At 53.2% G+C, this 27,247-nt stretch overlaps 2 protein-coding genes across 10 annotated transcripts in view; both read left to right on the top strand.

The window, feature by feature from the left end:
* The window catches only part of Tex264 (testis expressed 264, ER-phagy receptor), a 29,318-nt gene extending 18,086 nt beyond the window's left edge, over nucleotides 1–11,232 (top strand). For all 5 annotated transcript variants that reach the window (XM_052719483.1, XM_052719493.1, XM_052719505.1 and 2 more), the window contains 2 exons: nucleotides 7,388–7,556; nucleotides 10,679–11,232. In XM_052719483.1, the coding sequence (XP_052575443.1) occupies nucleotides 7,388–7,556; nucleotides 10,679–10,956 (447 nt within the window). In that variant the 3' untranslated portion in view covers nucleotides 10,957–11,232. The remainder of the gene's footprint in view (nucleotides 1–7,387; nucleotides 7,557–10,678) is intronic.
* Nucleotides 11,233–13,261: 2,029 nt separating this feature from the next.
* Grm2 (glutamate metabotropic receptor 2) lies at nucleotides 13,262–24,762 on the top strand. Of its 5 annotated transcripts, none has more exons than XM_052719442.1 (7): nucleotides 13,262–13,739; nucleotides 14,985–15,209; nucleotides 15,549–16,134; nucleotides 18,497–19,334; nucleotides 21,290–22,365; nucleotides 23,835–24,015; nucleotides 24,202–24,762. In XM_052719442.1, exons 3-7 carry the CDS (start codon nucleotides 15,685–15,687, stop codon nucleotides 24,273–24,275), a joined length of 2,619 nt encoding a protein of 872 aa, XP_052575402.1. In that variant the 5' UTR covers nucleotides 13,262–13,739; nucleotides 14,985–15,209; nucleotides 15,549–15,684; the 3' UTR covers nucleotides 24,276–24,762. The 5 variants fall into 5 exon arrangements, with proteins under 5 accessions (XP_052575402.1, XP_052575418.1, XP_052575385.1 ...); XM_052719458.1 differs by lacking the exon at nucleotides 13,262–13,739 and adding an exon at nucleotides 13,859–13,959 and having other exon boundaries at nucleotides 23,931–24,015; XM_052719425.1 differs by lacking the exon at nucleotides 13,262–13,739 and adding an exon at nucleotides 13,859–13,959.
* The last annotated feature ends 2,485 nt before the right edge of the window (nucleotides 24,763–27,247 follow it).

The following is a 27,247-nucleotide window of genomic DNA, read 5'->3' as shown; positions in this document are numbered from 1 at the left end:
GCTTAGCATACCCAGGCCATTTCCTTCCATAGCACCAAAATTCAAAGAGTAAGGTGGAGGCCCTCTTGACATCTCAGCTTAGTCTCTTATTCATCAATTAATTGCTGAACCTTCCTTTGGATAGCACTGTTCTGAGCATGGGGATTAGTTAGAAGATAATCACAGGGGTCTTAATTAAAGCAAGTGTGCCTGAATAGATGGCAAAAGCCTAGAGAAGGGGAGGTTACCTAAGGTCAAGGGATGAAGTAGTGGGTGAAGCCAGGCGTGAGTGGAGGTGGAACCAAGAGGCAGAAGACTTGTGAATTTGGGCTGTACTTGGAACGGTGCCATGGTGGGCCTGAGATGACAGCAACATGCACCAGCTTGACACTCAGTCCCCAGCACTGGTTGTTAGCGTTGGAGCCTGAGGCTGCTGGTCTGTCTTCCCATTTTCCCAGCAGGCACTCATTAATGGTGGCCTTGCAGCTGCTCTGGGCACAGGAAGCAGCTGCTCCAGGCACCTTATTGGGCCTGATGTCCTCACCCCTGGTGAGGTTGAGGCTGCACCATTCCCAGGCTTCTGTCACTGGGTCTCTAGAGCAGAGTTACAGCCTGCTAATTGGGCTGCTCCAGCATGGAGAGGAAGGCACTTGTAGTCCAGGACATAGGATTAGGTGACAAGCCCTAGACTCTAGAGTCGTACCCATTGCCTCATTGAGAGCTTAGCCATGTCTGAGAGTGTGGGGGTGGGATGAGGAGGGATGGACTCACTGGGAAAGGCACAGGCAGCCGTTTTGAGGTGGTAGTCAGGACAGGCAGTGTTATCTAGGTGGGAAGGCATGTCCAGAAGAGACATTAGAATCCACTAAGACTAGAGGGCCCAGGAGGAGTACCAGAGTTTATGGTCAAAAGATCTGCCTGGGTCCTGCAAATACCAGGGAGCCACGGATAGTATCTGAGTATCTGCCATCATGCCAAGGGGTATGTCATCTGAGTGACAATGTCCAGGCTGGGCTTCAGAGCAGGAGATGTGAGTGCTGGGAGATGAGAAGGAAGAACCGGAGGTCATAGCCAAACTCAGGGGAAGAGAAACAGAACTCAGCTGAGAGTAGTAGTGACTGCTTATTCCTAGATGCTCCGAGCCAAAAACTATAACAGAAGACCTTCTCACATGCACAGGCATTCCTCGGGGAACTGTTTCTGGAGATTGAGATATATGGAGACCCATGGGGTACTAGACCTTTCTCCTTGAGGCTCTCTGGATTCACCTCTTCTTTCTCCCTCCCCTAGGACTGAAAGCACCAAGCCAGCCTTTGCTGGGGTGGCATGGGAGCCACCACTCTCAAAATACCAGCTTGAGTATTGTAAGCTTGGCATCTCTCTAGGACCCCAGGGGCTGAGGCTGTCTGAATGGTGCTGTTTGGTTGAACCATCACCAGTTCAGAGAGAATACCTTTACTAGACAGGTGGGACTTACCAAGGAAGAGAGAGCTTCTCCAGGTTTGGGACTAGGGAGTAGAAAGGATTCTGAGAAGGGAACTTTTTCATAGAACAGATTGAGTGTTCCCTTTGATGACACCCTCAGATAAGAGGCTACATGTCTAATAAAGCAGGTAGAAAGGACGTCCCTGAGAGGTGGAGAAGGGGTCCAAGTGCCAGTTGGAACTGGGAAATTCAGGGCTCCTCCTCCCTCATTTTCTCTCTATCCCGCTTTCAGGTGCTTGGCTTCATGACTCCACATGCACTGGGCAGCCTTCCTGCTGCTGAATAATCAGCCAGGCAGGGCTCAGGGTCCTTGACTACACAGACACTGCAGAGTGGCTGAATCTTTGAGAATGGGTAGATTGTGTAAGCTCTGGTAGGAGGGCTATCATCAGGAACATCCAGTTTGGGAGGTAGAGTCATGGCATCCTGTGGCTGGCCTACCCAGAGCTCTGGCTGAATGCCTGTGGGCTACTACTCACTTCCAGACTCCCTAGCCCTCTGCTCCCTTTCCATAAGGACCCCAGAGCAGGGCTGAACTAGGGTTTCATATTGTCCATCTATGCCCTGGAGAAAGGAAAGGCTAGACATGGCTGCAAGCCCAAGGCTTCCCTGTCTGTCCAGAGACCAGAATGTAAGAGGACCTATGTCCCATGTACCTGCTTCCAGGGAATCATCATTTCTCTGCTCCTCAGTCCCCAGCACATCCTGATACCTGGCTGCTTCTGAGCACCCCCTCCATGAGCCACCTAGGACGCTAGGGCCTGGGTAGCACCAGGGAGATGAGCAGAAGTGTAAATTGTGGCGAGCTGCCGGCTCTGAGGTGAAAATGAAAAGTCTTCAGTCAACAGCGGCAGTAGGCACAGCAGGCTGGGGTGCCAGGCACAGCACCCCACCTCCCCTCCTCACTCCTTCACACTCCCCCCCCCCCCCCCCCCCCCCCCCCCCCTGCAGTCTTTCCCCAGGCTCCTTCCCAGGTCTGGCCCTGCCTGCCCTGCTCCTTTGTCATCCCTGCCATTTGGGGGCTTCCAGGCTGGCCCTGGGCTAAGCCTGATTCTAAGAAGGTCTTGACTTTTTGCTTCTGTTGTGTTTTTCTAATTTGTTGACTGGCACACAAAGAAGTGGGCTGTCCTTGAGTGAACGTGGTGTTTACTGATGTTTAAGGTAGGCCTGTCCATCATCCGTTCTTTTGTGGTTTTCCACATATGCAATGCCTTGTCTTCAAACAATAGTGCTTTTGTTTTTCCTAGTTCCTCACTTCTCTTGAAAGTATCTATTCTTCTTTGATTTTATAATTGGAGACACTGAGGCCCAGAGAAAAACCACCTGCTTGTCAGTAGCTTAGGCTCAGATTCTAGATCCTTGTGTGGGGCTGTCCGTACCACTTCTGATGCTTCCTCCCTCCCTGACTGGCTTCTTTGCTTACACTTTTCAAGGCTTTGGGTAGAGGTAGGGTAGAGTGAGGAGGGGCAGGGAGGGAAGGGAGGAAGGTACTCAAACCCGTCAGTTGGCTTTCTCTGCTCTCATCGGGGTTCCCCAGGACTTGACACAGGTTCGGGTTCTGGGCCAGAAGCTACTGTGAAGTCTGGGGGAGATTGGGGGAGAGGGGTAAGGGAGGGGGGAGAGTTGATGGAAGTTCCTGGACAGAATAATAATAATGTGCTATATTCTAGCTGCGGCCTCCCTGCTGTGCCTCCCCCAAGCACTTTGCACATGCAGTGCAGACCGGCTGCCTGAGGGACCTCCAGGGTCTGAGCCCCCACTTGTGAGGACCTCTGTGTGCAGGCGGGAGCCTATCGATGTCCTTGTAATTAAAAATGAGCATGCCTCACTTCCCCCAGCGAGGAGAAGCTTCCACCTCGGGTGGGTTGCAGCAGCTGCTGGCTGGCTGTGTGACTGCCTGTTTGTCCAGCCTGGTACAGGGGTGAGTGAGACTGGGCAGCAAAGGGTGAGCAAAGAGGTAAGAAGGATGCATCAGGCAGAACTCACTTCTTTATGGGCCTGGAGCTTAGGTAAGAGATGTGTGACCCAGGCCTTGACCTGCACCCACGGCTTCTTCATTTGGGGCATTTGCCACCCATCTCTAAGTAGATCTAGTAGTCCCTGAGCAGCCTGGAGGTGGGATTCCCCTTAAGTTTCTAGCCTGACCTCACTGCTTCTGTTTCTTGCCCTTCCACACTGCCAGCTGAAGTCAGTATACAGGCTGATGTTCTGAGAGCAAAACAAAATATGCAGATCCTCTCTCTTACCTCCCTTATCCCTGAATTCAGAAAGATCTACTTGTGTGTCCTGAGAGGAAACCTTAGCCCATCGTACCAGCCCAGCTCCTTGTGGGAGCCCTGGGTAGTATGGGCAGACACTTGCCCCTATCCAAGAGATAGGCTTAGCCTGAGGTGAAGAGTAAGTTCCCAAGGTGGCTGAGATACCCCAAGATGGTAGCCTTGTGTAAGGTGGTGAGGTCCTCCCAGTACTTTGGGATAGGTAGTCCATGTTAGTAGAGGGGAGAGTAATAGTGTGGGATACGCTGAAATCTCCCTTTCTTATTTCTGATTCTGGCAGGCCTGGAGGTGTGTCTGAGGGACTGGCATTCCTGAATCCAGTTTCTAGCAGTTCCCGCTAAAACCTTGGCATGGCTGCCTGACTTCTGTTAGGTGGCATACACTGTGGAGGTCTGTGTCTTTTCCCCCTTCAAGAGGACCTGATGGTCTGTGTGTGTGTGTGTGTGTGTGTGTGTGTGTGTGTGTGTGTGTGTGTGTGTGTGAGAGAGAGAGAGAGAGAGAGAGAGAGAGAGAGAGAGAGAGAGAGAATGAGCTGCCCTAGGGTTGGAGTTTGTCAGATGACCACTAGTCTAATGGCCAGGAAAGATCTCTCTGTCTTGGCCTTGCTTCCACCTACTTTTAGTTTCTTGGGCTGTGGTATTCCAGGGCTGATCGGGACTTCAGGCCTATCTGGGCTCCCTTTCCCAGCAGTACTAGGCTCTTGTGGCATTGAGCTGGTGTCCTTGGCCATTGGCAGTCTGCTCTCCAAGGGCTCCCTGGGGCTAACTGAGGGAGAGGCAGCTGGCCTCACCTTCCTCCAATGATTTTCCAATATTTTCTGGCTCGTCAACATGCTGTTTGGGCAGTAACTCCTGCTGGGTATTGAGGACCCAGAAGCCAGCCCATGGCTACCCTCTTTTTCCCTGGAGGCTGCACCTGTCTAGCAAGGAAAAGGTTTATTCTTCCTGCCTGATCACTCAGGGACAGGGCATGTGCTGGTTCTGCCCCCTTGCTCTTTTATCCCCAGATCCCATTAGACTCATCCCTGCTTGGTGAGCAGAGCACAGAGGGGAGAGTGGTCTCCCAGGAAGGACGACAGGGACTGCTATAGGCCCCTTCCTTGCCTGAGGGCTAAGGTAGAAGTTTTAGCCCTTTGCCTTCTTCTGCCCCTCCTTTCCTGCTCCTGAGTCTGAATTTTGACAGGACCCAATATGTGTTATAATGATTTGGGGTTGAGCAAGCTATGGGATTTTAATTAGCTTTATGCTTTCCTCCAGCAGGGAGGGCCAGGGCCTGTTAGATAGCAAAGGGTGGACCACTGCTGAATTCAGGTCTGACGCAGGCCTGGGCAGTTAATGTTTTGCTCCCTGTGTAGGAGGCTGCGAAGAGGTAGGGGTGCAGAGAACTGTAGCCAGGCCACAGTTTGCTCTCCATCCCCTGTCTCCCCCTTCTCTCTGTTCTCCCGATGGCTTTGAGATGAAGGCGATGGCAAGGATGGAGGATGCAGTTTCCATGGTAACAGGCTGTCCACAGCCAGGCAACTTCAGAGCTGGGCTCTCCGGAGGAGGCAGATGCGCAAAGCAGCCACAGAGCTGCCTGCCAGTGAGGGGGCTGGCAGAACAGGTGGCACAGGGTGGCTGTCTGGTGCTGCCCACCCTGATGCCCAGCCTAGAAGAGAGGGTGGAAAGAGCACTACCCCCTCTTCTCTATTACTGTCAGAGTCTTCCAGAAGGAAAGGTTGGGAGGTAGCCTGAGTTTGGTAAGGATCAAGACTGGGGTAAGAGCTTCATTGTATCTGTAATCTCTGGATGGACATAGACTTTACTCTTATTCTTGAGATGGCCGTTGGTCATTCTGATGCTGCCAGTTGGACTCTCAAATGCTCAGAGTTTGATGATGTTAGTGAATGTCATGCTTGCTCTGACTGTATCTGGGGACTACTTTTTAACTACTAAGGAAGGAACTGGACCTTCTTCCGGGAGCCCCCATGGCTTTGGCAGCCTGGCCCAGTTTGTTGAATGGAGCACAGGTTTAGCAGATACCTGTCCTCAGGTGCTGGCTTTGGAAGAGTCCCAGAGCCTGGTAGCTCCTACTTTTGACAGTTATGATCTGTCACTTCCTTGACAGTACATTGTCCTCAGGCTTCTCCTGAGGACTGGGCCTTCAGCAAGCATGTCCAGAAACAAAGCAGCCATCAAGAACAAAACAAAAAGCTAAAATGGTATATATAGAGATGACATGAGACTGGATATGGAGGAGGCCTGGAGAGCAACCAGATTGGCATGAAAGATTGAAGTCAAAACTAGTCAAAGTAATGACTCTGTTTGACTGACCTTAGAAGCATCAGGGCTAGGGTGTTTCACTCTGTGTTTGGATGCTCAGGAGGAAAGGCTTTGCCTGGATTACTTGTGGAGATTGAATGTGAGCTGCCACTAACCTAGGCTGGGGCACCTACCTCCACCTGGCCTCCTGGATATACTTTCTCTCTAGCTGGCTCTGAGGGTCCTAGCTAGGTCCTTCTTTCAGACTTCTTATCCCTTCTTTTTCCCCTCCATGGGCTCTTTTTAATTGGAGGAGGTTCCTCAACCCTTGGGCTGGCCAGGCTGGCGAACAAGTGGAGTCCTGGAGTGGCTTCTCTGAACCAGGCGATAAGTCTCTCATTACTGTTAAGTGGAAGGCTCATTTTAGAGCTCACGGTGAGAGCCTGGCAGGTACTATAAATAGCCATGTTGTGAAGGTTGGCGGGTGAACAGTGACAGGGCAGGGGCCTCACAGTTGTCTTGGTGGGTAATTGTGCCCCATCACAGGAAAGGGAGGGCAGACTCTAGATCGAGAGACACCTGCTCCCTGTTCTGGTGGTGCCCGCCTGCCTCAGGCATAAGTCTGCTGCTTTGATGCACTAGGGGCTAAGAAATATTGGTCTGTGTCCAGGCAAAGGGGAATGGAGTGCCTGTCAGAACTTGGGGCCCTAGAAGCTGATGCTTTAGCCCATTAGGTAATAATATTCAGTGCCACCTCATGTCCTGCCTACCCTCTAGCTCAGATTCTGCTTCTTCCTCCTTTGGCAGAAACCCTGGCCTCAGGTGTAAGGAAGTACAGGAGCCATATTTGATTAGTTTCAGAGTTTGACAGACCTAGCCATGGGAATGTGGTAAAAGCAGTTTGTAATTGTAGTAATATGTCTATAGACAGGGGCCGGAGGCCCCAGCTTTAGGGGCACTGACCTCACCTGGTATTTCTGTGTCAGTCAGCATTGTCCAGGGGAGAGGGGGATCAGGCCACAAAGTTCTAGCATAAAAAGTCAGATAGGTCAGATCTTGGCTTGAGTGCCTAAGGCCATGGTCCTATTTTATGAGGCCAGCTACTTAGTCCTAGACACGCTCATAGCATTAGCAGGACCAGGCTCTTGGGATGTTTTAGCATCTGACTTAAAATGCTAATCTGAGGATTCTCTGTCATTAGACTGCTGCTCCTGAAGTGTAGGGGCCTGCTCTTGGAGGGCTCCTCATGTGCCTCCTTCAGTAGGGGTTGAGACTTGGAAGAGATGGGGATGGAATGCACAGCTAACTCCTCCAGAAGGAATAGGCTGTAGACAGTTCCCAGGGTTCCCATGGGACAAGCTGGTCAGAGGCCTATAGTGCTGATACCACATTTTGCAACACTGGTAGGAACGGAAACTATGTGCTCACCCTCGGCTGGAGATCTACCAGCAAGACCAGATCCATTTCATGTGCCCACTGGCACGGCAAGGAGATTTCTACGTGCCGGAGGTGAAGGAGACAGAGCGGAAATGTCGGGGGCATGTGGAGGCCAGTGACACCCCGATGGATGGCACAGGTACCAGACGTGGGGAATAGGGTGGGCCTGCCTGGAGTCCCTCTTCTGTACAGCTGAGGATACAGCTGAGGAGACTCCTCTGTCTAAGGAGCTGGCCTTGTAGGTAGATTCTACTTGGCAAAGGAGCGAAGGTGACACCTTACATCAGGATCCACATGCAGAAATTGCCTGTTCTCAGACATGTGCATCCACATAAATGTGAATTCCCACATGTTCTCCAGGTAACAAGACCCTGTCTGAATTCCTTTCAGATGCAATAGTAATTCTTAACGTCCTAGGCAGTTGGGTGGAAGGCATCTGGGTGGGGCTTCTCTGGAAGTGAGACTGAAGTAGGTCTGAAGGTAAGAAAGGAAGCAAGGTGTTCCCGTGTCCGGTGTGAGCTCCTTCTAGAGCTCTTGCCACCAGAGCCAGCCCGTGCCAGTAGCTAGAATGCCCTAGGCTCAGGCCCACCAGCCATTTGCCTGGTTTCAACACGCTGCCATGATCTTGTATGACACTCAACGGGCAAGGAACCCTGTTGGTAACATGCCAGGTAATCCTAGGGGCCCCAACTTTTGGCTGTTCTGTTATGGGACTCAGAAATTCTAGGGGTGATAATGGCTGTGGGGAAAGGAACTGTCCCTCTCCTTTACTTCCCTGAGAGTCTTTCTGCCCATCCAGTCTTCAGCAGCCAAGGTCACTCTAGAGAGACATGTGTTGGCAGGGGCTGATGCAGGGAGGGTACTGGGAGGCAGTCTCTTCTCCCTTGGGGCTTGTGTCCAACATAGTTAACTTCATCTGCCACTTAATTACCTCCATGGGGTACTGCTCCCTTCTGTTTGATAGTGCCCGGCAGATACTCTCTGTGCCCCTACTGTGGGCACTGGACGTAGCACAAGGTCAGTAAGCCCAGGCAGCCCCCAGAGTCGAAAGGAGGAGTGTCTTGACCTTCCTACAACCTTACTCTGCTTCCTGCCTCCTTGGCCCACCCACCCAGTTCCCTTCCCTCCCAAACACTGCCTGCCAGGAGTGTTAAAGGACGGCTTGGCACTCACTCCATACAGCTGGCTGCAGCCACAGCTCCCACACCCCTGAGGTCCTTGGCCTGTCCTCCCCACCGGTCTGCCCACCCACTCCCTACTGTGGGTGCTGTGGGATCTGCCCACTTCTGACAGAGGCTGTGCTGACTCCCAGGGCAGCCTCTCTCCAGGTGCATGCCACTTACACAGCAATGCATGGTGGGTGCCTGACCACCCAAGGCTTGGCTTGTCCCTCCTTGCCTCCCTGCTGGGGCCCTGACTTGGACTGGGAGGTGAAAGGGGGTGATTAGCTGCCTTGTGCCTGTTATTACATTGATGTATTATTTAGCTCCACAGAAGCGATGAATATTTGATCTCCTTGCATTGGCTGTTGGCAGAGGAAGAGGGAGGAACTGGGTAAAGGTGGTAGCTTCGCATCCCCTGCCTAACAGCCCTGGGAATTTAGGTGCTCCTTTGCTTTGTCTGGGATCCTCTTTCAAGGGACACAGGCTCGACAAATGGACCTACCTCCTTTTGTAGGGCTGTAGGGATACCACTGCCCTGCCTTGAAGAGTTCCTTTGTAAGTAGTGTCCATCTGTTCCCAGCAGCTGTCTTCATCTGATGTTCTGAGCCTGGGCTGGAGGAAGCACTCCTGGACTCTGTCTTCTGATCACTCTTAGCCCAGGAGTGGGAAGGGAAGAGGCTGGTCCCTAAACCCAAGGGGCTTGGGTGAGCCATTAGGTGGGTGGGTAGATAGAACTTGACAGTAATGGGGTCAGGGAGAGACTACCCCCCTCCTTTATGCCTTTCAGACCTGCAGCCCTTGGGATACCGATATCACTGTGAGCGAGTGAAGAATTAGAGTCCTGCCCAGGGTCAGGGGATCACCCATAACTCAGTACTCTTCTGGCATGCTACTGTGGGAGCCATACCAAAGGCCCCAGAGAAAGGAGAGCCCAGGGCCAGCAGTCTTACACTTCCAGGGCTCACCTCACCTTTGCTAGTAGGGCCTAGACGGCAGGATAGATGGGTGCGCAGTCCCTCGTATTGCTTCCCCTCACTACCCTAGGCCCCAGCTGGAGGCTCAAGGACAGCTCTAGACCAATGCAAATACCAAGAAGTGAGCTAGCCTACCCTCACCTTCCGTGATGTTTAACGGCTTTCACAGCTGTGCCTCTCTACTTGATGACGTGCTGGCCATCTCCCAGTCTGGAGTCCTGTGCACAGTCGGCCTGGGCTCTTTGTTCCCCCTTACTGTCTTCCACCTGCATTCAGTGCCTCTGATCCAGTCGGGGCCAAGGGGTTGCTCCTGGACAGGGCATACAAAGGACCGCTTACTTGGACGATATGTAAGGAGTAGAAGGGGCAGATTAAAAAGCATCAGTGGTTGGAGTGGGGACATGGTGGGTAAGGGTTCCCTGGGTTCACTCAGGCATAGGAGGAGAAAATCCTTAATAATCTTCGTCCTAGCACTCTCCTTCCTTTTGACTGGGTAAGTGTTTCTCGGGATTTCTTCATCCTCTTGTTTTAGCTCCTCCTTTACATGGGATACAGTGTGGTTAGGGGAAGGAGCCAGCTGATGTCCTGAATATCACTGCTCCTTGGGGAGACCTATGTGGGGGCATGGACTGCAGAGTAGTTCTCTTGGTCCTTTCTTCAGCCCTCCTGCCTCACGGGCAATGTCCTGGACAAACCATTCCCAAGCCTGAAAATGAGTGGTGGAGAGGACACTGTTCGGGCCTCCTTTGTTCTCCCTCAGCTCCTCACCCTTGGGCTGAGTGGCCCTTAATGGATGTGGGGGTAGGGGTCAGTGGCTTTGTGAGAGTGCAGGGAATGGGAGCTAATTTAGGGTAGGGAGAGACGTGTGCAGCCAGCTGCTCCTCTCCTGCTCTCTCTTCCACCCTGCAAACTCCCTTGGCTCGATCCGTGCTGCCCCAGTCAGAGCAGAGGGCAGAGGGCAGCTGGAATGGGCCTCCTAAGACAGGGTGGCTATATTATTCATGAGTGGACTACGCATGCTCAGTTCCTGAGCTGGTGGTAGAGCCCTTGCCCTGACCCTGAAGGAGGTACAGTTGAGAAGATGTGGTCGTTGGCTAACCAGTGCTCCCTTGTCCTGGCCACAGGAGCTGACACAAGTGATACAAGTTCTGTGAGCCTGGAGGTGCGCCCTGGCAGCCGGGAGACCTCAGCCACCACACTGTCTCCCGGGGCAAGCAACCGTGGCTGGGATGATGGTGATGACCGCAGCGAGCACAGCTACAGTGAATCGGGTGCCAGTGGCTCGTCTTTTGAGGAGCTGGACCTGGAGGGCGAGGGGCCCTTGGGGGAACCCCGACTGAGCCCTGAGGCCAAGCCGGGGACTACTCGGGAGCTCAGCACCCCTGAGAGGGGTGAAGAGTAGCCACAAGCCCTCAGCCCTCTTGTGGTGCATTTGCTAAGGGACTGAGCAAACTCTCCAGCCCCCTTTTTCCTTAACCTGCCCAGCTTGGGCTGGGAGTCCCAGGGCCTGAGTTCTCCTACCCCAAGCCTAAACCTCCTCACTGCCCTTTGGGCTCCCAGGGCCGAAGGAGCCAGAGACTGTTATCTGCACCAGCCTCCTGGGCTGCCAGCTTTTTGCAGACTCATTGGAGCTTCCAGAACCCAGAATAAAGTGAATTACTTTCTTGTTTCACCTGGATTTGAGTTGTGTGTTTGTTCTAGCATGGGGAGTGTTTGTGTATAGCTGGGGTTAGGCAGGAGCACCCAAACCCAAAGAGAAGGAACATGACTGAGTACTCTGATCAGAGGGACGTTGGAGGCCCTGCAGCCCCTCTTGTGTCACCCCAGTGGAGAGTCACCCCTGCATTGCAGCAGCCCTGGGGGTCTCCTGCTGCTGGACAGCAGGTCTCAGGAGTAGGCAACTCAGACTCTTTGTGCCCAGAGATGCCTTTGTGTCTGTGGCGTCAGAGTGCCTGTGCTCACGCTGGGACCTTCTCAGCAGGTGACACCCTCGCTGGGCCTGCCAGCACCTTCGTTCCTGGGCATGTGGATGTATGCCATGGGTGAGGCTGTGCCCATGTGAGCTTCAGGATGTGACTGTGGTTGGACATGGCTGTACATGTGTGGATGGCTGTGTGGCTATGTATGTATGTTGCTGTTCCTTCTGTTTATATGATTGCATTTATATTATATACATATTATATATGTGAGGCTAGCTAGATGGAAGCATTTATGTGGACTTTGTATATAGACAGCTGGGTGTGCCTGTGTGTATAGTTGCATGTTTATGTATAAAATGTGTGTTTTACTGTGTCTCCATGTATAGAGCTATGAGTGTAGCTGTGTGTCCGTGATTACAACTATGTTGGGGTGGGCATGTTTGTATGGCTGTGTATCCGTATGTATGTATGACTGACTGTGGCTATGTGGCCAAGTCTCTATGTGCAGTTGTATGTATATGTATATATGCAGATCCTGGGGAGTTGTCCGCATGTATGGTTATGGCTACGTTTATATATGTGTAACTGTGTACCCGAGTACAGCTATGTCTGTTTGGTGAAATGTGTCCTTGTCTGTGTGCCCAGCCAGGAGTGGTGGCTACAAAGCTGAGTGTTGTCCTTCATCTTGTGCTGCAGTGGATATTGCAGCTTGGTTGCTGCAGGCCATGTGATGGGCTTCTTGTGCTGCTTCTGTGTACATCAACATCTGTGTAGAAAGTCCTGTCTTTGGTGAGGCTGCCTTGGTGAGTGGGCTGGAAGTATGGCTGGGATCTCTCTGCAGTTTCTCACCTCAGCACCTTCCTGCTGTCAACCCCTCTGCTCCCAGAGCCTGGCCCATCACTCACTCACCCCAGGGAGCAGTCTCTCTGAGCCAGCAAAAGGGTGAGAGCAGCCGGTGGCAGAGCAGGATCTGGAGGACGGCATGTCTGTCCCCAGCTTTGTCTGACAGCTCTGAGCCCTCACCCTGCTACCACCGTGTCTCCCGTTAGTGGTTGGGCTTGTTTGGGTTTGATGTGTCTGCTTTGTTTAAAAGCTGTGTTCTCTACAGAGCAAAGGGACATCCAGGTACAGTGTCCAGGAAAAGGGCCCATCTTTGCCATCCCCCTCCCCCAGATACCACATGCCCATGTAGGGAGCAATGCCTAAGGGGTCTGGGCATGGCATTTCGTCAGCATATGTCTGAGCTGACCTGGCTCCCACTGACACCTGTGGAGGACAGGTTAGTGCTGGAGGGTTGGGTAGGGATGCTGTGTGCCCTAGTGCCTGTTGGGGTGTACAGATGCTGGGGCCAGATGGGACAAGCTCAGAGGCCGAATCTGAGCACAGACCTCCCCAGATCCTTCAGCACAGCCTGGCACCACAGAGCTTATCCACCACCCCCTACCCAGGGGTGTCCTTCCCCATCCTGCTGTGGGAGGGAAGAGTCAAGAGCATCTTCTCAGAGCTGTCCTCCCTCTGCTCAGGCTCCTGCTCAGGCTCCAGCTCCTACGCAGCAGCCAGTTCTCCGAGCCTTTCCTCAGCCACCTCCCCTTCTAGCCCCCCTCCCCCACTCCCTGCCCTTCTAACCCTTAACCTGGGCCCATCAGGTCCCTCAGGGTTAATTCTAGTCCTTTGCCCTGAAGCCCCTCTGCCCCCATGGCCTGATACCCCTACAGTAAATGCCCTTTGCACATAGGAGCAGAGATTCATGGGGGAGGGGCAGGAGCTTTAAAGGTCATCTACAGGAAGAGGAGGCCCCATCCTCTGACCTCCCCCTCCTCCTAATCTTTTCTTCCTAGTGACTCAGGCCTTAGGTCTCACATGGGGCCTTTCTTCTGTGTAGACTGAGCTGCCGTCACTGGGTGGAGAGAATGGTTGAGAAAACAGCCAAGTGCCCCACCTGCCTCCTGTGTACCCCTTTACCTATGCTCCAGTGTTAGCTCTCAACCCCAGGGTCCACCTCTTACTCTGTGGCATGTAGGAACCCATAACACCATGCTCGCAGTGCTAGCTCAGTGACCTTCCCAGGCCAGTGCCTCACACCCTGTTCCTGCCCGGTCCCAGTCTGAGTGAGGGCCAGAGGGGGCTGAGAGGCACCTGCTCCAGCGCAGAGTGGGAGCGCCCGAGGATTCAGCACCACACGGTGGACAGCTCCAGGCCCTGCGGATCTGTCAAGAGCGGGATCTGCTGAGGCTGCTGGAGGCGCTGGGCTAGGAACCCCGGAGAGGTCCGGCAGAGCGGGAGGTGCAGGCCGAATTGGGGCGGGGGGGGGGGCGGGGGGAGGACCAGGAGTCCGGAGGAACGGAGGAGGGGCTGGGGGCGGGCCGGGGCCGGGGGCGGGGCAGGCCGCGGTTGAAAGCGGCAGGGCGGGCGGGCGGAGAGCGCAGAGCCAGCGAGAGAGGCTGCAAGCGGGAACCGGAGCCCCGCGCCAGAGCTGGGCGCGCCAGGTAGGCTTAGCCTGTGGTGCCGCGGTCACTGCCAACCTTTTTAGCCTTGACCCCACATCCCGGGGCCCCGCGCGGGTCCTCGAGTTCTGGAGCACCCGGGCCGATGCGTCCAGACAGCGCTTTCTGGGAGCTCCGGGAAGCGGGAAGACCGTCCCGGGCGCCCCGCCTTTCTTCCCAAGAGAACGCACGCCCTGCATCGCGCTTCCCAGTTCCTCCTGCTCCAGCGTCCTCTGGTCCTTCTTTCTGTCTGTGCTTCTGTCTTTGTCTCAGCCTCTCAGGTTCGCTTGCCCTCTCAGGTTTTTCTGGTCCTGCCCCTCAGCTGGACTCCCAGGTTCTGCCCCCTTCCCTGCCTCAGCTTCCATCAGGGCCTCCCCTGGGGTTCTGCCCCTCTGTGTTAAGTCTTTACTCCTGATTCTTTCTCCTGTTTGCCTGGCTGAGCTGCTTCTTTGGGGTCCTCACAGGCTCCCAGTTCCCTTGCCCTGGCACAAGCAGAAGACTAGCCCGGTGAGCAGCTTTGGTCTCTGTGGCCAGGACGGGGGTCCTTGAACTAGTTGCTGTCCTCTTAAGCTGTAGTTTCCTTTCCAATCCCGAGGAAAGATGTGTCTCTCTCCCAGTTTGCATGATCTCAAGAGGCTGCCTGTGTAGGGTTAATACAGGGTGGATGAGTAGGTACAGCTGACAGGATGCACGCTAAAGAGGATGGGAGGGGGAACTCTAATGTCGGTCAGAGGCTGAGAAGGGGAAGGCTGGAAATGACATCTGCTGGGCTTGGAGTGAGTGAAGGAACGGAGGAGACACCAAGTCTCCAACGGCTTCCCATGCAAAGCTTGGGCATCCGTAGCTCAGCTCCATCATTGTTCAGAGATCTCACCAGGTTAATTGTCCCCCACCTGTGACACACTTATATCCACATCTCTTTACCCTGCTGATTTAAGACATTTCATTACATGGCACCTTCTCTGGGGCCAGTCCCTCCACCTTGCTATCTCACTGGGCTGAGGGTTTTCCATTTCTTTTTCGTTTAGGAGACTTTGGGGACTGGCCCTTTAAGAACCAGAGTCTAGGACCCTAGGCGTCCACCTGGGCTTCTGTTTCTCTCGGGCTGGAAACTGTCCCATAGAGCCTCTTCCCTCCCTGTGGTGGGTCTTCCAAAGCCCCTGCTCTGCAAATCCGAGGCTCAGGATGGGAGCCGGATCCCTGAGTGTGTAACTGCCATGGCCTCAGCTACTTCTGAATGGATCTCCTAGGAGGTTAGTGTAGGCCCCTCTGGTTTATGTAGGATTTGGCAATGGCTGGATCCCCTGCCCTCTGCCTGGGCCCCCAGTCCTCCCCTCCCTGCCCTCTGCTGAGTTTGGTAGGGACACGGAGCCCATCTCTAGCCAAGATGATGGCAAAGCTGAGAGACAGACCTCTATGGGGGTAGCCTGGGAGCTTCCCAGAATAATTAGTGACATCACTGTCCTCATGACCCCTGAGTACCTGGGAAGGGGATGTGGGGAGGAACAGAGTCAGAGGGGAAGCTGGAAATAAAGGGGAGCGGCCACTCTGGTTCTACTCTTCCCTGTTTGTCGGTCTCTATCTCTCTGCAGGAGCTGGCCCCCTTCTCATCTCTCTTCGTGTCTGTCCTTTCCTGGCCCCTGTTTCCTCCTCTCTTTGCCTTTGCTGAGTCTGTCCCCATCTCTTGAAGACCCTGCTCTGCTGGACCTAACCATCCCCTCTGGGGCCATGGGATCACTGTTTGGGTTTCTGGTACTGCCGCTGCTGTGGGGTGCTGTGGCTGAGGGCCCGGCCAAGAAGGTGCTGACCCTGGAGGGGGACCTGGTGCTGGGTGGGCTGTTCCCAGTGCACCAGAAAGGTGGCCCCGCAGAGGAGTGTGGTCCTGTTAACGAGCACCGGGGCATACAGCGCCTAGAGGCCATGCTTTTCGCACTGGACCGCATCAACCGCGACCCCCACCTGCTGCCCGGTGTGCGCTTGGGTGCACACATCCTCGACAGCTGCTCCAAGGATACACACGCCCTGGAGCAGGCGCTGGACTTTGTGCGTGCCTCACTCAGCCGTGGTGCTGATGGCTCACGCCACATTTGTCCTGATGGTTCCTACGCCACCCACAGCGATGCTCCGACAGCCATCACCGGTGTCATTGGGGGCTCCTACAGTGATGTCTCCATCCAGGTACGTGGAAATCGCCCCAGTGAGTATTGGGAAGGGAGGCCGGGAAGGGAGATCCAGCATTCCTGATGAGCAGGGACTTCCTGGATTGGAAGGATACCAAGCATCATCCTTTCAGTAGTTCCTTACAAAAGGGCAAGAAAGTTCCCCTGGCCATATAATAGGGTCTGTTTCTAGAGATTCTGTAAGAGAAACTCCTCTCGGGAAAGGAGAGAAAACAGAAGCATACTGTTACACACACACACACACACACACACACACACACACACACACACACACACACCCCTGATATTAAATGTCCCAAAAGGGTTACTAGGCAGCCTCTGAAGTCAGCCTCAGGATTGAATTTTGGCTCCCATTATACTGACTGCATGACTTTGGACAGGTTCTTTCCTTTTTCTATGTCTCAGCTTCCTCTTTATAAAATAAGATTAATAACACGTTCTACGTTTAGGTTCGTAGTGGAAATTTCGTGAGATGACGAGTGTGTGTCATGGCGCCTGGCGGGTCATAAGGGCATAGTCGATATGAGCTGCTATCAGTATTAACCCATTTTATAGGCAAGAAAACAGGTTCAGGGGGAAGCAGGTAACCAAAAGGAAGTATGAAATCAGGGCTCTCCAGCTACTCGGCCAGATCCTTTCTATTTGGATTTGACAGTGTAGACAGAAGCCTGGGGCGGCCAAAGAAACAAGGGGTGGGGGGAGCCAGGGGGAAGAGAAGTTGGATGAAAATGTAGATGGGGAGGGCAGTCTAAGATCTTCAGGTGATGCAGAATTTGAGGGAGGGGAAGGCTGGGGAGCCCACCACCACCACCACTCGTTCTTCCACAAGGGGTCAGCAGAGGGTGCCCCTGCAAGGCTTCAGCTGTGGATCCAGCCGACTTTCCACCGCACTCTGGACTGCGCGCTGGCCTCACTTGGCTGCTTTGGCCTAACTGGGATCTCCCCTCTTCCTGACCGGGTCTCCTCACCGATGTCCTCTCCTGTCTGTGTCCAGTGCAGGTGCAGAGAGATCAGAGCAGAACTGGAATCAGGGCTGGGGCCTATCTGGGGACCTTGGTGACGGCCTCACTTTCCTTAGGTCATTGCCATTGAAGTGGGGTTTAGAGCCCTGGGATGATTGTGTAGGAGAAACGAAGCAGAGTCAGGACCTGGTGGAACCTGTCTTGCTAATCCCAGCTGCTGGAGATGTTAGTGGCTGCTTGGACAGGTGTGGCTATGCCAGCACCTATATCTGTAGTGCTGGCTTTGACACGGAGGGGCGGGCAGCCTCCTATGGCTGTCTTCAGGGGACTCTGGGGTGCTTTACCAGCAACCCCCCTTGCCACAGTTTTCTCCAGGGCCTCATGCACGTGTCTCCAGAAGCATGGTCACCTCCATCCTAACGGTGCCTCCTTTCTCTAACGGTGCCTATCTTCCAGAGTCAGGCTGCTTTTTTCTCCTGTCCTGGTCAGCAGAGTCCAACCTTTAGTCCTTAGATTATGCTGGTCCATTAATGACTGTCCCCCCACCATTCCAGCCCCTCTACCTTCCACATGCTGCTGTCAGTTTCCACATGCTAGAACCAAAGCCTCCACACAGGTCATTTTCAACGGCTCAGCAACTTGTGATTCAAGCCCGAGAACCTGAGGCTCAGGGAGATTTTTACTAGAGGGGTACGGAGGAAGAAAATGTGGGAGGAGATACTTGAGTTCTAGACCATTTGAGAGCTTACATCCCACTTCAGGGTCTTAGCCCTCTCCTGTAGGATGTGTACTTCTGTTTATCCATCATCTACCAAGCTCTCGGATGAACCCCATTCTCATGGCCATGGGGACCAAAGGTTAAGAAATGGGGTGTGAGGCAGTCAACAGTAGAGCAGGAAACCTTATTCATTTTAGGCTTAGGTACCCAGTTGTGACCAACTTGGGCTTCCTGGGCCATGGACCCTTGGATCTAGGCCTTTCTATCTGGGGTGACATTTCTCCATCCTCCCATGAGAATTGGCACTAAAGGGGGGGGGGCTACCTGCCCCAAACAATGAGAGAGGTTGGCATCTTGGAGTATCCCAGATGCCGCCCACTGCCTCTCTATACCGGTGCAGCCGAGTGCTAACCTCTCTGTGCCCCAGGCCTTCCTTGGTTCCCGTGCCTTGTATCTGGTTCAGGTGCAGCTCATGGCCCTGGGTGTTCTCCCTCTCAGTCCTCGGGGAGGAGAGAAATTCTCAGTCCCTAGGCAGAAGACACACCAGGTTCAGACTCATAGATAGGGAACCCTCAGAGGTGACCTGTGGGCCCTTGGTCCTAAGATTCTGTAGGTGTGGGTACTGCCTTAGTGCTTGTTTAAACGGCTCTCTGACCTTTACCCTCTCTAACCTTGCCCAGGTGGCCAATCTCCTGCGGCTGTTTCAGATCCCACAGATCAGCTATGCCTCCACGAGTGCTAAGCTGAGTGACAAGTCCCGTTACGATTACTTTGCTCGCACTGTGCCCCCAGACTTCTTCCAAGCCAAGGCCATGGCCGAGATTCTCCGCTTTTTCAACTGGACATACGTGTCCACGGTGGCGTCTGAGGGCGACTATGGTGAGACCGGCATTGAGGCCTTTGAGCTGGAGGCCCGTGCACGAAACATCTGCGTGGCCACTTCGGAGAAGGTGGGCCGTGCCATGAGCCGGGCAGCCTTCGAGGGTGTGGTACGAGCCCTGCTGCAGAAGCCCAGTGCCCGGGTCGCTGTGCTCTTCACCCGGTCCGAGGATGCCCGCGAGCTGCTTGCGGCCACCCAGCGCCTCAACGCCAGCTTCATCTGGGTGGCCAGCGATGGCTGGGGGGCCCTGGAGAGTGTGGTAGCAGGCAGTGAAGGGGCTGCGGAGGGTGCCATCACCATTGAGCTGGCCTCCTATCCCATCAGTGACTTTGCCTCCTACTTCCAGAGCTTGGATCCCTGGAACAACAGTCGGAACCCCTGGTTCCGCGAGTTCTGGGAGGAGAGGTTCCAGTGCAGCTTCCGGCAACGAGACTGTGCAGCCCACTCACTTCGGGCCGTGCCCTTCGAACAGGAGTCTAAGATCATGTTTGTGGTCAATGCAGTGTATGCCATGGCCCATGCGCTACATAACATGCACCGTGCCCTCTGTCCCAACACCACCCACCTCTGTGACGCCATGAGGCCTGTCAACGGGCGCCGCCTCTACAAAGACTTCGTGCTCAATGTCAAGTTTGATGGTAATAGTGCTGGCCGGGGTCTGTTAGCCTGCTGGCCTTCAGGTCCCACTTCTTGCTAAGGAGACATAGGATGCTTACAAGGACATAATCAGGGTCTGCGTAAGTTAGGATAAAGGGACAATAAGCAGAGGACCCCTGCTGGAGTCAGGAATGAGGTTCCACTTTTTGAGAATCTTCTAGAAAGTGGAATCTGGCCTGGTCCTGACTCTAGGATCCCTGCCTACTGCTTGGACATTACCCTCTAGCTACTGGCTCTTTATCTTTCCACGGGAACCCAAGCAATTCTCAGGCAGAGTGAGAGTCCAAATCAGGATAGGTTGAGGGTGAACCATAGGGAAGACACCCTATATTGGTGAAACTTCTATTATTAATCTTGATGGATTTTGTAAACGTGATTTTTTTTTCCTTTGGATACGGTCATGCTATATCGCCTAGGCTTACCTCAAACTCACTGTATAGCCCAGGATAGCTTCAGACTCAAGGCAGTTCTCCTACCTCAGCCTCCCAAGTGCTGGAATTTAGGTGTGCACCATCACATCAGTCTTAATTTTGATTTTTCTACTCGAAGTAGCCAAAGTGCTCTCAAAGCAGAAGTTGAGGTTCCAGTTTTAAGGAGAGCAAGAGCCGCATAACCACTGTGCCTGGCTTCAGGAAGAATCTTTGGGGGTGCCGTGGGAGAAGCTGCCAGGACAGACAGAACATAGACTCACTGGTCAAGACTTAGACCAAGTGGACAGTTGTCTGCAGCATCCTGGTGGTGGAAAGGCTCTTTTTGGGGCCTCTGTGGGTACCAAAATCTGAGGGTGCTGATCCCTTATCTAAAATGCAATAGATTTCCCCAATAACCTTCACTCATCTTCCTGTTGCATCCATGTTCCAGGAATCCAACTTAGGTCATTAGGCTGGACTGCAAGCCCATTTATTTGCTGAGCCATCTCACCAGCCCATAACTGAATGTTTAAAATAAACGTTGTGGCTAGGTGTGATGCCTCATGCCTGTAATCCCAGCGCCAGTGGGCAGCACCAGGGGATGTCTGTGAACTCAAGGCCAGCTGGGCTGCCGAGTGAGACTCTTGGCAAAAACAAAAGATATATCGATGGTTTTTTTCCCCTCTGGTTTGGAGCTGGCCAGCTCTGTCGCTGTGGAACCTGTGTGGAGCATAATTCCACTAAGATCAACACCCAGAGCTATGATAGGATCAGGTAGGGGGTTCGTGCTAGAGTCTGGGGTCTCGTGGAGTTGATGTTGGAGCTGTTGCTGGGCTTGGGCATAATTTGTGGTTGTGTAGGGTTAGATTGTGAGAACGTGGAGTCTAGGTGGAAGAAGCAGGGGCTGGGCAGATGAAACTTGAGTCCAGTCACTACTGCTCACTCAGGAGGCCTTCAGCATCCCACATGCTGGCTGGAACTCTGATTTCTCACTGGGCTCAAGGGTGGCTGTAGTCCTGCCTCCTGAGCCTGGCTGAGTGACAGGAGGTTATTAGGGGACAGAGAGTGGCAGTGGTCATCCTGTGGAAGGCTCTGGTTTCAGGTGGCCACTGAGGTTGGGATTCAGTTTGCAATAGACCAGTTAGGACCGACTGGGGCTAGAATGGGTGTGGCAGCTAGAGAATCAGTTTACCTTTGGGATCTCTGTTAAGTGTTTGGGCAAGAGCTATGTTGTATGTTGTGATAAAGTTAGAATTGGAAGAGACTAAAGTCTAAGATTGGGTTTGGCAAGTCATAAGAGGATTGGTACAAGCCCATTTGGGGCTTTTGGTGGTGAGAGCTGAGGTTTGATATTGGAGTCTAGGGCCGTAGTTTGTTATAAAATGCCTTAGCTAGGGTTGAAATGGGCTTCAGTGTTGGAAAGAGGTAGCCTAGCTCTGGGGTTCAGGTTCCAGCTGAGGGTGAAGGTTGAGGTCACATCAGAGTAACCCACCAGTCTAACCTCTTCCTTCTCTCCTCCATCCCAGCCCCCTTCCGCCCAGCGGATACTCACAACGAGGTCCGCTTTGACAGCTTTGGTGATGGTATTGGCCGCTACAACATCTTCACCTATCTGCGGGCGGGCAGTGGGCGCTATCGCTACCAGAAGGTAGGCTACTGGGCAGAAGGTCTGACCCTGGACACTAGCCTCATCCCATGGGCCTCCCCATCAGCCGGCCCCCTTCCTGCCTCTCGCTGTAGTGAGCCCTGCCTTCAGAATGAGGTGAAGAGTGTGCAGCCAGGTGAGGTCTGCTGCTGGCTCTGCATCCCCTGTCAGCCCTATGAGTATCGGCTGGATGAGTTCACCTGTGCTGACTGTGGTCTGGGCTACTGGCCTAATGCCAGTCTGACTGGCTGCTTTGAGCTGCCCCAGGAGTATATCCGCTGGGGTGATGCCTGGGCAGTGGGACCTGTGACCATTGCCTGCCTAGGTGCCCTGGCCACCCTCTTTGTGTTAGGTGTCTTCGTGAGGCATAACGCTACACCCGTGGTCAAGGCCTCTGGTCGAGAGCTTTGCTACATTCTGCTGGGAGGTGTCTTCCTCTGCTACTGTATGACCTTCATCTTCATTGCCAAGCCTTCCACGGCAGTGTGTACCTTACGGCGCCTCGGTTTGGGCACGGCCTTCTCTGTCTGCTACTCAGCCCTCCTCACCAAGACCAATCGCATTGCTCGAATCTTTGGCGGGGCCCGGGAGGGTGCCCAGCGGCCTCGCTTCATCAGCCCCGCCTCACAGGTGGCCATCTGCCTGGCACTTATCTCGGGCCAGCTGCTCATTGTTGCTGCCTGGCTGCTGGTGGAGGCACCAGGCATCGGCAAGGAGACAGCCCCGGAGCGGCGAGAAGTAGTGACGTTGCGCTGTAACCACCGTGATGCAAGCATGCTCGGCTCACTGGCTTACAACGTGCTCCTCATCGCTCTCTGCACGCTCTATGCCTTCAAGACCCGAAAGTGCCCGGAGAACTTCAATGAAGCCAAGTTCATTGGCTTCACCATGTACACCACCTGCATCATCTGGCTGGCTTTCCTTCCCATCTTCTATGTCACCTCCAGTGATTATCGGGTGAGCCATCTGTTGCGAAAGTAGGAGGGGGTGGAGCACTGGACCCACTCTTTCCTGACATCTTGTTCTATCTGCTGTTCACTCTAAAGTTTCAGGAAGTCAAGTGGACCCCGATGAAAAGTTTAAGGGAGGAAGAAAGCTTGGAGAAATGTGCAGGGAGGTGGAAACTCGCGGAGGGGGCGGGGGTTGGTGGTCAGATGTCAGGACTCTGATGCTGTCCCCTGACCTGGGGTTGCAGAAATATGCTCCAGAGAGTGCAGACTCTGCCCAGTTCCAATGAGGGGTCATCTGGAGATGGGGGAGGGGGTGGTCAACAAATGAAGAAAGACAGAGGGCGGGGGAAGAGCTGCTGGAAGAGGGCTGAGAAACGTTAGCGTAGGTGACAACTGGGCTTCAGTTGGTGGCTTTCAAGCAAACAGTTCCAACTGGCACCGAGTGTCTCAAAGGGGTGTCCTCAGCTCCAACTGGCAACAGCTACTTCAGATGAGATGGCCTGGGAAGGTCTCTCTGAGGAGGTGGCAGGTGAGCTGAGCTCTGAATAATGAGAGGATCATCTTGGCTAATCCTCATGACTCAAATTCCACAGCTCCCCTGTTTAACTGATGAAGTAGAGATTCAGGGAGAGTCAGTCCCAGGCTCCATCACTCAGCTTGGGAGTCCAGAGCAGGGTCTAAACTGATGGTCCGAACGATGAAAGGAACTGGAAAATTGTGGCAAGAGCTCTGGCGTGGGCCCTTTCCCAAGACAGAGGTGTGGTGGCGCACTGCTGGGGGTGGGGGATTGCTGGGCTCGGCTGCTCTGCCTGCACCTGCTGGGCCACCTGCTTGGGTAATGGAGGCCAAGGCTGGGGAGGGAATCTGCTCTGACTCAGCCTGCATTTGCATATGATTTGCATTTGCATGCCTATCATAGGCAGCTAAAGACTCACCAGAGGTACACAGTAGTCAACCATGCATGTATACACATGTGCACAATCACACATGCCTGCATACGTGAAGATGCATACACATTCCCTTATGCATCTACAAGTGTGTGCACACACGTCCTGGCACACATAGAACACACCCAAATCTTGTCTACACAGACATCCCTCCCCTCCCACAAACACTTGCACATACTCCTCTGCATACTCACTACCACACACATACACCCACACTGATATGCGTGCATCTACACGAACGTACTCCATACCTGCACCCCTTGCATGCGTACACCCCTATGCATACATGCACCCTTTCATGTCCACAGTACAGCTAGAATCCTGGTGCGCCTTGGAAAATTGTTAATGGGGGGTGGGGGGACGCCTGACATTGGGATCGTTATCCTTCTTTGAGGCTTGGCCAAAGGACCGTTCAGTGGATGCTTACTAGTTTTCCCAGCCTCGGTCTAGGGAGGGGTCATAGGCCCAGGTCCAGGCATTTGGAACATCCTCCTTGACCTGTGCCTGCCCATTCACTCACCCCTCACAGGTACAGACCACCACCATGTGCGTGTCGGTCAGCCTCAGCGGCTCTGTGGTGCTCGGCTGCCTCTTTGCACCCAAGCTGCATATCATCCTTTTCCAGCCACAGAAGAACGTGGTCAGCCACCGGGCACCTACCAGCCGCTTTGGAAGCACTGCCCCCAGGGCCAGCGCCAACCTTGGTCAAGGTTAGCATCCTCAACCCTCCCCTCCCAGGCGTGAGGTCCGCTCCCCGGGGCTTCATGCTGAGATTCCTTGTCTGGGAATGGGATACTCTTAAGATAACAGTGGATACAACAAGAGGCATGGTGGACAGCCCTCCTTCTCTTGCTGCCTCCTGGGGTCAGTCCCAACCTCTGGTTACCTTTCCCTAGGATCTGGATCCCAGTTTGTTCCTACTGTTTGCAATGGCCGTGAGGTGGTAGACTCAACAACATCGTCGCTTTGAAGACCCCACACTCCTGCCCTGACATGGCTGCTCCCGAACCCAGTGTAAACCCTCTTCCACGGCCAGGAGGAAGTTAGCTGGAGCACTGCAATAATGCCCACCCCATGCCCGCCCCCAGAGTCACTTACCCACCTACTGATTCCCCAGCCCTGTAGGTAAGAAGCCAGGGTCCTTAGCCGGGAAGCCTCTGCAATGCCACCATCCGTCCTTGTAGCTATGCCCCGTGTTTGCCAGGCCTGGGACTCCGAGGGGAGAGTCAGGATCTACTGTGCTCTAGAACAGCGTGGCTGAGGATGGCAGGCCCAACCCCCATCAGCAAAGGTGCTTCCAGTCCAGCCCCTGCCCAGGCCTTTTTAATTTTTTATAAGTTACTCTGGGATGGAGAGGACGGCGATCGTGGGGATCATCCCCTCCCCATCCTCCCCAGTAATCTGTCTCGTGGTTTATTTTGTATTATCTGTAAATAAAGTATCTTTATTTAAACTTTTTTTTTAATTTCATAGACAGGGTCTCATGTATACCAAACTGGCCTCACACTTGCTGTGGGGCTGAGGATGACGTTAAACTTCTGACTTGCCTGCCTCCACCTCCCAAGGTCTGGGGTTACAGGCGTGAATCACTATGCCTAGTTCTTGTGCAGGGGTTTTATGTGTGCTAGGCAAGGCAGAATGCTACCACTTGAGGTGCATCTGGAGCCCATGTCTTTTTGTTGTTAGTTATTTGTGTGTGTGTTTGCGTGTGTGTGTGTGTGTGTGTGTATGAGTGTTTTGCCTAGATGTAAGGTTTCTTTTTTGTTTGTCTTTGTTGTTGTTGTTGTTGGGTTTGGAGGGGGCGGTTGAGACAAGGTCTCTCTACTTTCTATGTGGCCCATGGTTGGCCTAGAGCTCACTATGTAGACCAGGCTAACTTTAAACTTGCAGAGATCCACCTGCCTCTGCCTCCTAAGTAAGTGCTGGGATTAAAGGTGTGCGTGTAGGTCTTCTGTATCACATGCATGCAGTGCCCACAGAGGCCAGAAGAGGGCATCAGGTCCTGTGTGGGCTCTAGTTACAAATGATTGTCAGTTGTTATGTGGGTGCTGGGACTTGAACCTGAATTCTCTGGAAAAGCACCAAGTACTCTTCACCATTAAGCCCCTTTATTTGTTTATTTAACAATAACTCTGACTTGGGGACTCCCTCCTCGGTCTTCCAATATTCATTCTGCTAATGAGTGTTGACTCTGGGCAGTGTCCAGTGCTAGGTCCTGGCAACCACCAAGAGAGGCCCAGCATTGCTTGGTATGGAGGCTGAAAAGGAGTCACTGAAGATTGGTCAGTACCTTCTAGAATTATCTGGTCCTCTAGGAGATGGTTTTCCTGTACCAGCCTACAGGGTAGTGTGGGAAGTAGGACAATGACTGACTGGCTGGAATTTGGACAAGCCAGAGCCAGGGTGAGTGTTTGGTGCAAAAGGGAACCAGTAACCGGCATGGGACTGAATGTTGCTTCTTCACAGGTACATACAAAGCCACAAGAGGGGCTCACAAGAGGGGGTGAGGCGGGGGGGGGGTGTGAAGACACTGGAGCTGGAAAGGCCGTCTGTGGATGGATCCGGCAAGAAGGCACCAGAAAAGGGTCTGTTGCAGTCTCCGGAGGGCTTCTGACCTGAAGGGTTGGTGGCCTGGTGGCCAGGCCTGGCATGCCTCAGGCATCTACCATGTTCGCCACCTGGAACTCACCAGTAGAGGGCTCCAAGGCCCACCCTCAGCTTCTGCTCCCAGGGCAAGCCTCTGCAGCTCCCATGGCCGAGAGGATGGTGAGCCCTGGGCTGGAAGACTATGGCTACTCCAGGCAGGGCTTCTGTGGCTCACAGGGACAAAATCCTGTGTGAGAAAACCAGCCAGAGACATGTATTTTCCAATGAACTAATCTGCATCAGTGGGCTGGTGAGTTTCTGGAACTTTGGGGTAACAATTTTTAAAAGTGGGGGAAAAAAGAAAAAAGAAAACTTCTGGAAAGGCTTTTCTTCAGCCAACATGTGGGGTGGAGGGATCAAAGAAAAATGGGATGTGGAGGTCATAAACAGAGATTACCTTTTTTTTTTCTTTTTTTGGTATAGATATATGTTCCACACAGTATTTGGGAAATACCTTTACTAAAAGTCTTTGTTTCTTAGATAAAATAATAACTTTTCTTATTTAACCTGAGCCTCTTGCATTTTCTTTTTTTTTCTTTTCTTTTTTTTTTTTTTTCTTTTCGAGACAGGGTTTCTCTGTGTAGTTCTGGTGCCTTTCCTGGATCTCGCTCTATAGACCAGGCTGGCCTTGAACTCACAAAGATCCGCCTGCCTCTGCCTCCCGAGTGCTGGAATTAAAGGCGTGCGCCACCACCACCCGGCACCTCTTGCATTTTTATCAGCTCATATTGCCAAGACTATCCGAGGAGCTGGAATAGAGGTGCTGACTCCCTGGTCCCAGAGAACACAGGCTTGTTCCCAGGGGCAGGGCACTAGGGTGCCCAGAGCAGCCATCCTGTTTCCAATATGTTGTTTTGGTTTTTCCTGAGTCTTCCGGCTGAGTCTTCCGGCCGTCCTCCACCCAGAGGGCATTTGATTTCACTCTGAACCCCTGGGAAAGTTAAGAGTATCCTTGTTGGTATCCCTCAGGGATTTTCTTTTTAAAATAAGCATGTAGTGTGTGTGTGTATGTGTATATATGTATATATGTGTGTATGTATGTATATATAGTATTGCTATATATTAGTCATGGACACACAGCTAAACAATTACAAAGGGTATGTGGCAGTAGAGCATCTCAGTCTATCCATGCTACCATCTAGGGAAGAAGAGCCTGAATGCTGGGAATCTGGAGAGAAACACAAGAAATGGGTGGAGAATTCCTAAGGCCCAGTTGTCTCATGTGTCCACTACACCCTTTTCCCCTGCCCTCTTCTCTCCCCTGCCCTGTGGATACAAGCTTCATGATTATAGTCT

This window comes from Peromyscus californicus, unplaced genomic scaffold (assembly GCF_007827085.1).
Source record: "Peromyscus californicus insignis strain IS unplaced genomic scaffold, ASM782708v3 Scaffold_11__1_contigs__length_118956290, whole genome shotgun sequence".
NCBI lineage: Eukaryota > Metazoa > Chordata > Mammalia > Rodentia > Cricetidae > Peromyscus > Peromyscus californicus.
The sequence above is the reverse complement of the archived record's forward strand: the minus strand, read 5'-3'. Positions and strand labels throughout refer to the sequence as shown.

Bases quoted from the DNA above. Each gene is read 5' to 3' on its own strand.
- Grm2 (XM_052719442.1), top strand. From the start codon at position 15,685: ATGGGATCACTGTTTGGGTTTCTGGTACTGCCGCTGCTGTGGGGTGCT. The intron at 16,135-18,496 runs GTACGTGGAAAT...AACCTTGCCCAG, and splicing joins ACAGTGATGTCTCCATCCAG to GTGGCCAATCTCCTGCGGCT. The intron at 22,366-23,834 runs GTGAGCCATCTG...CACCCCTCACAG, and splicing joins TCACCTCCAGTGATTATCGG to GTACAGACCACCACCATGTG.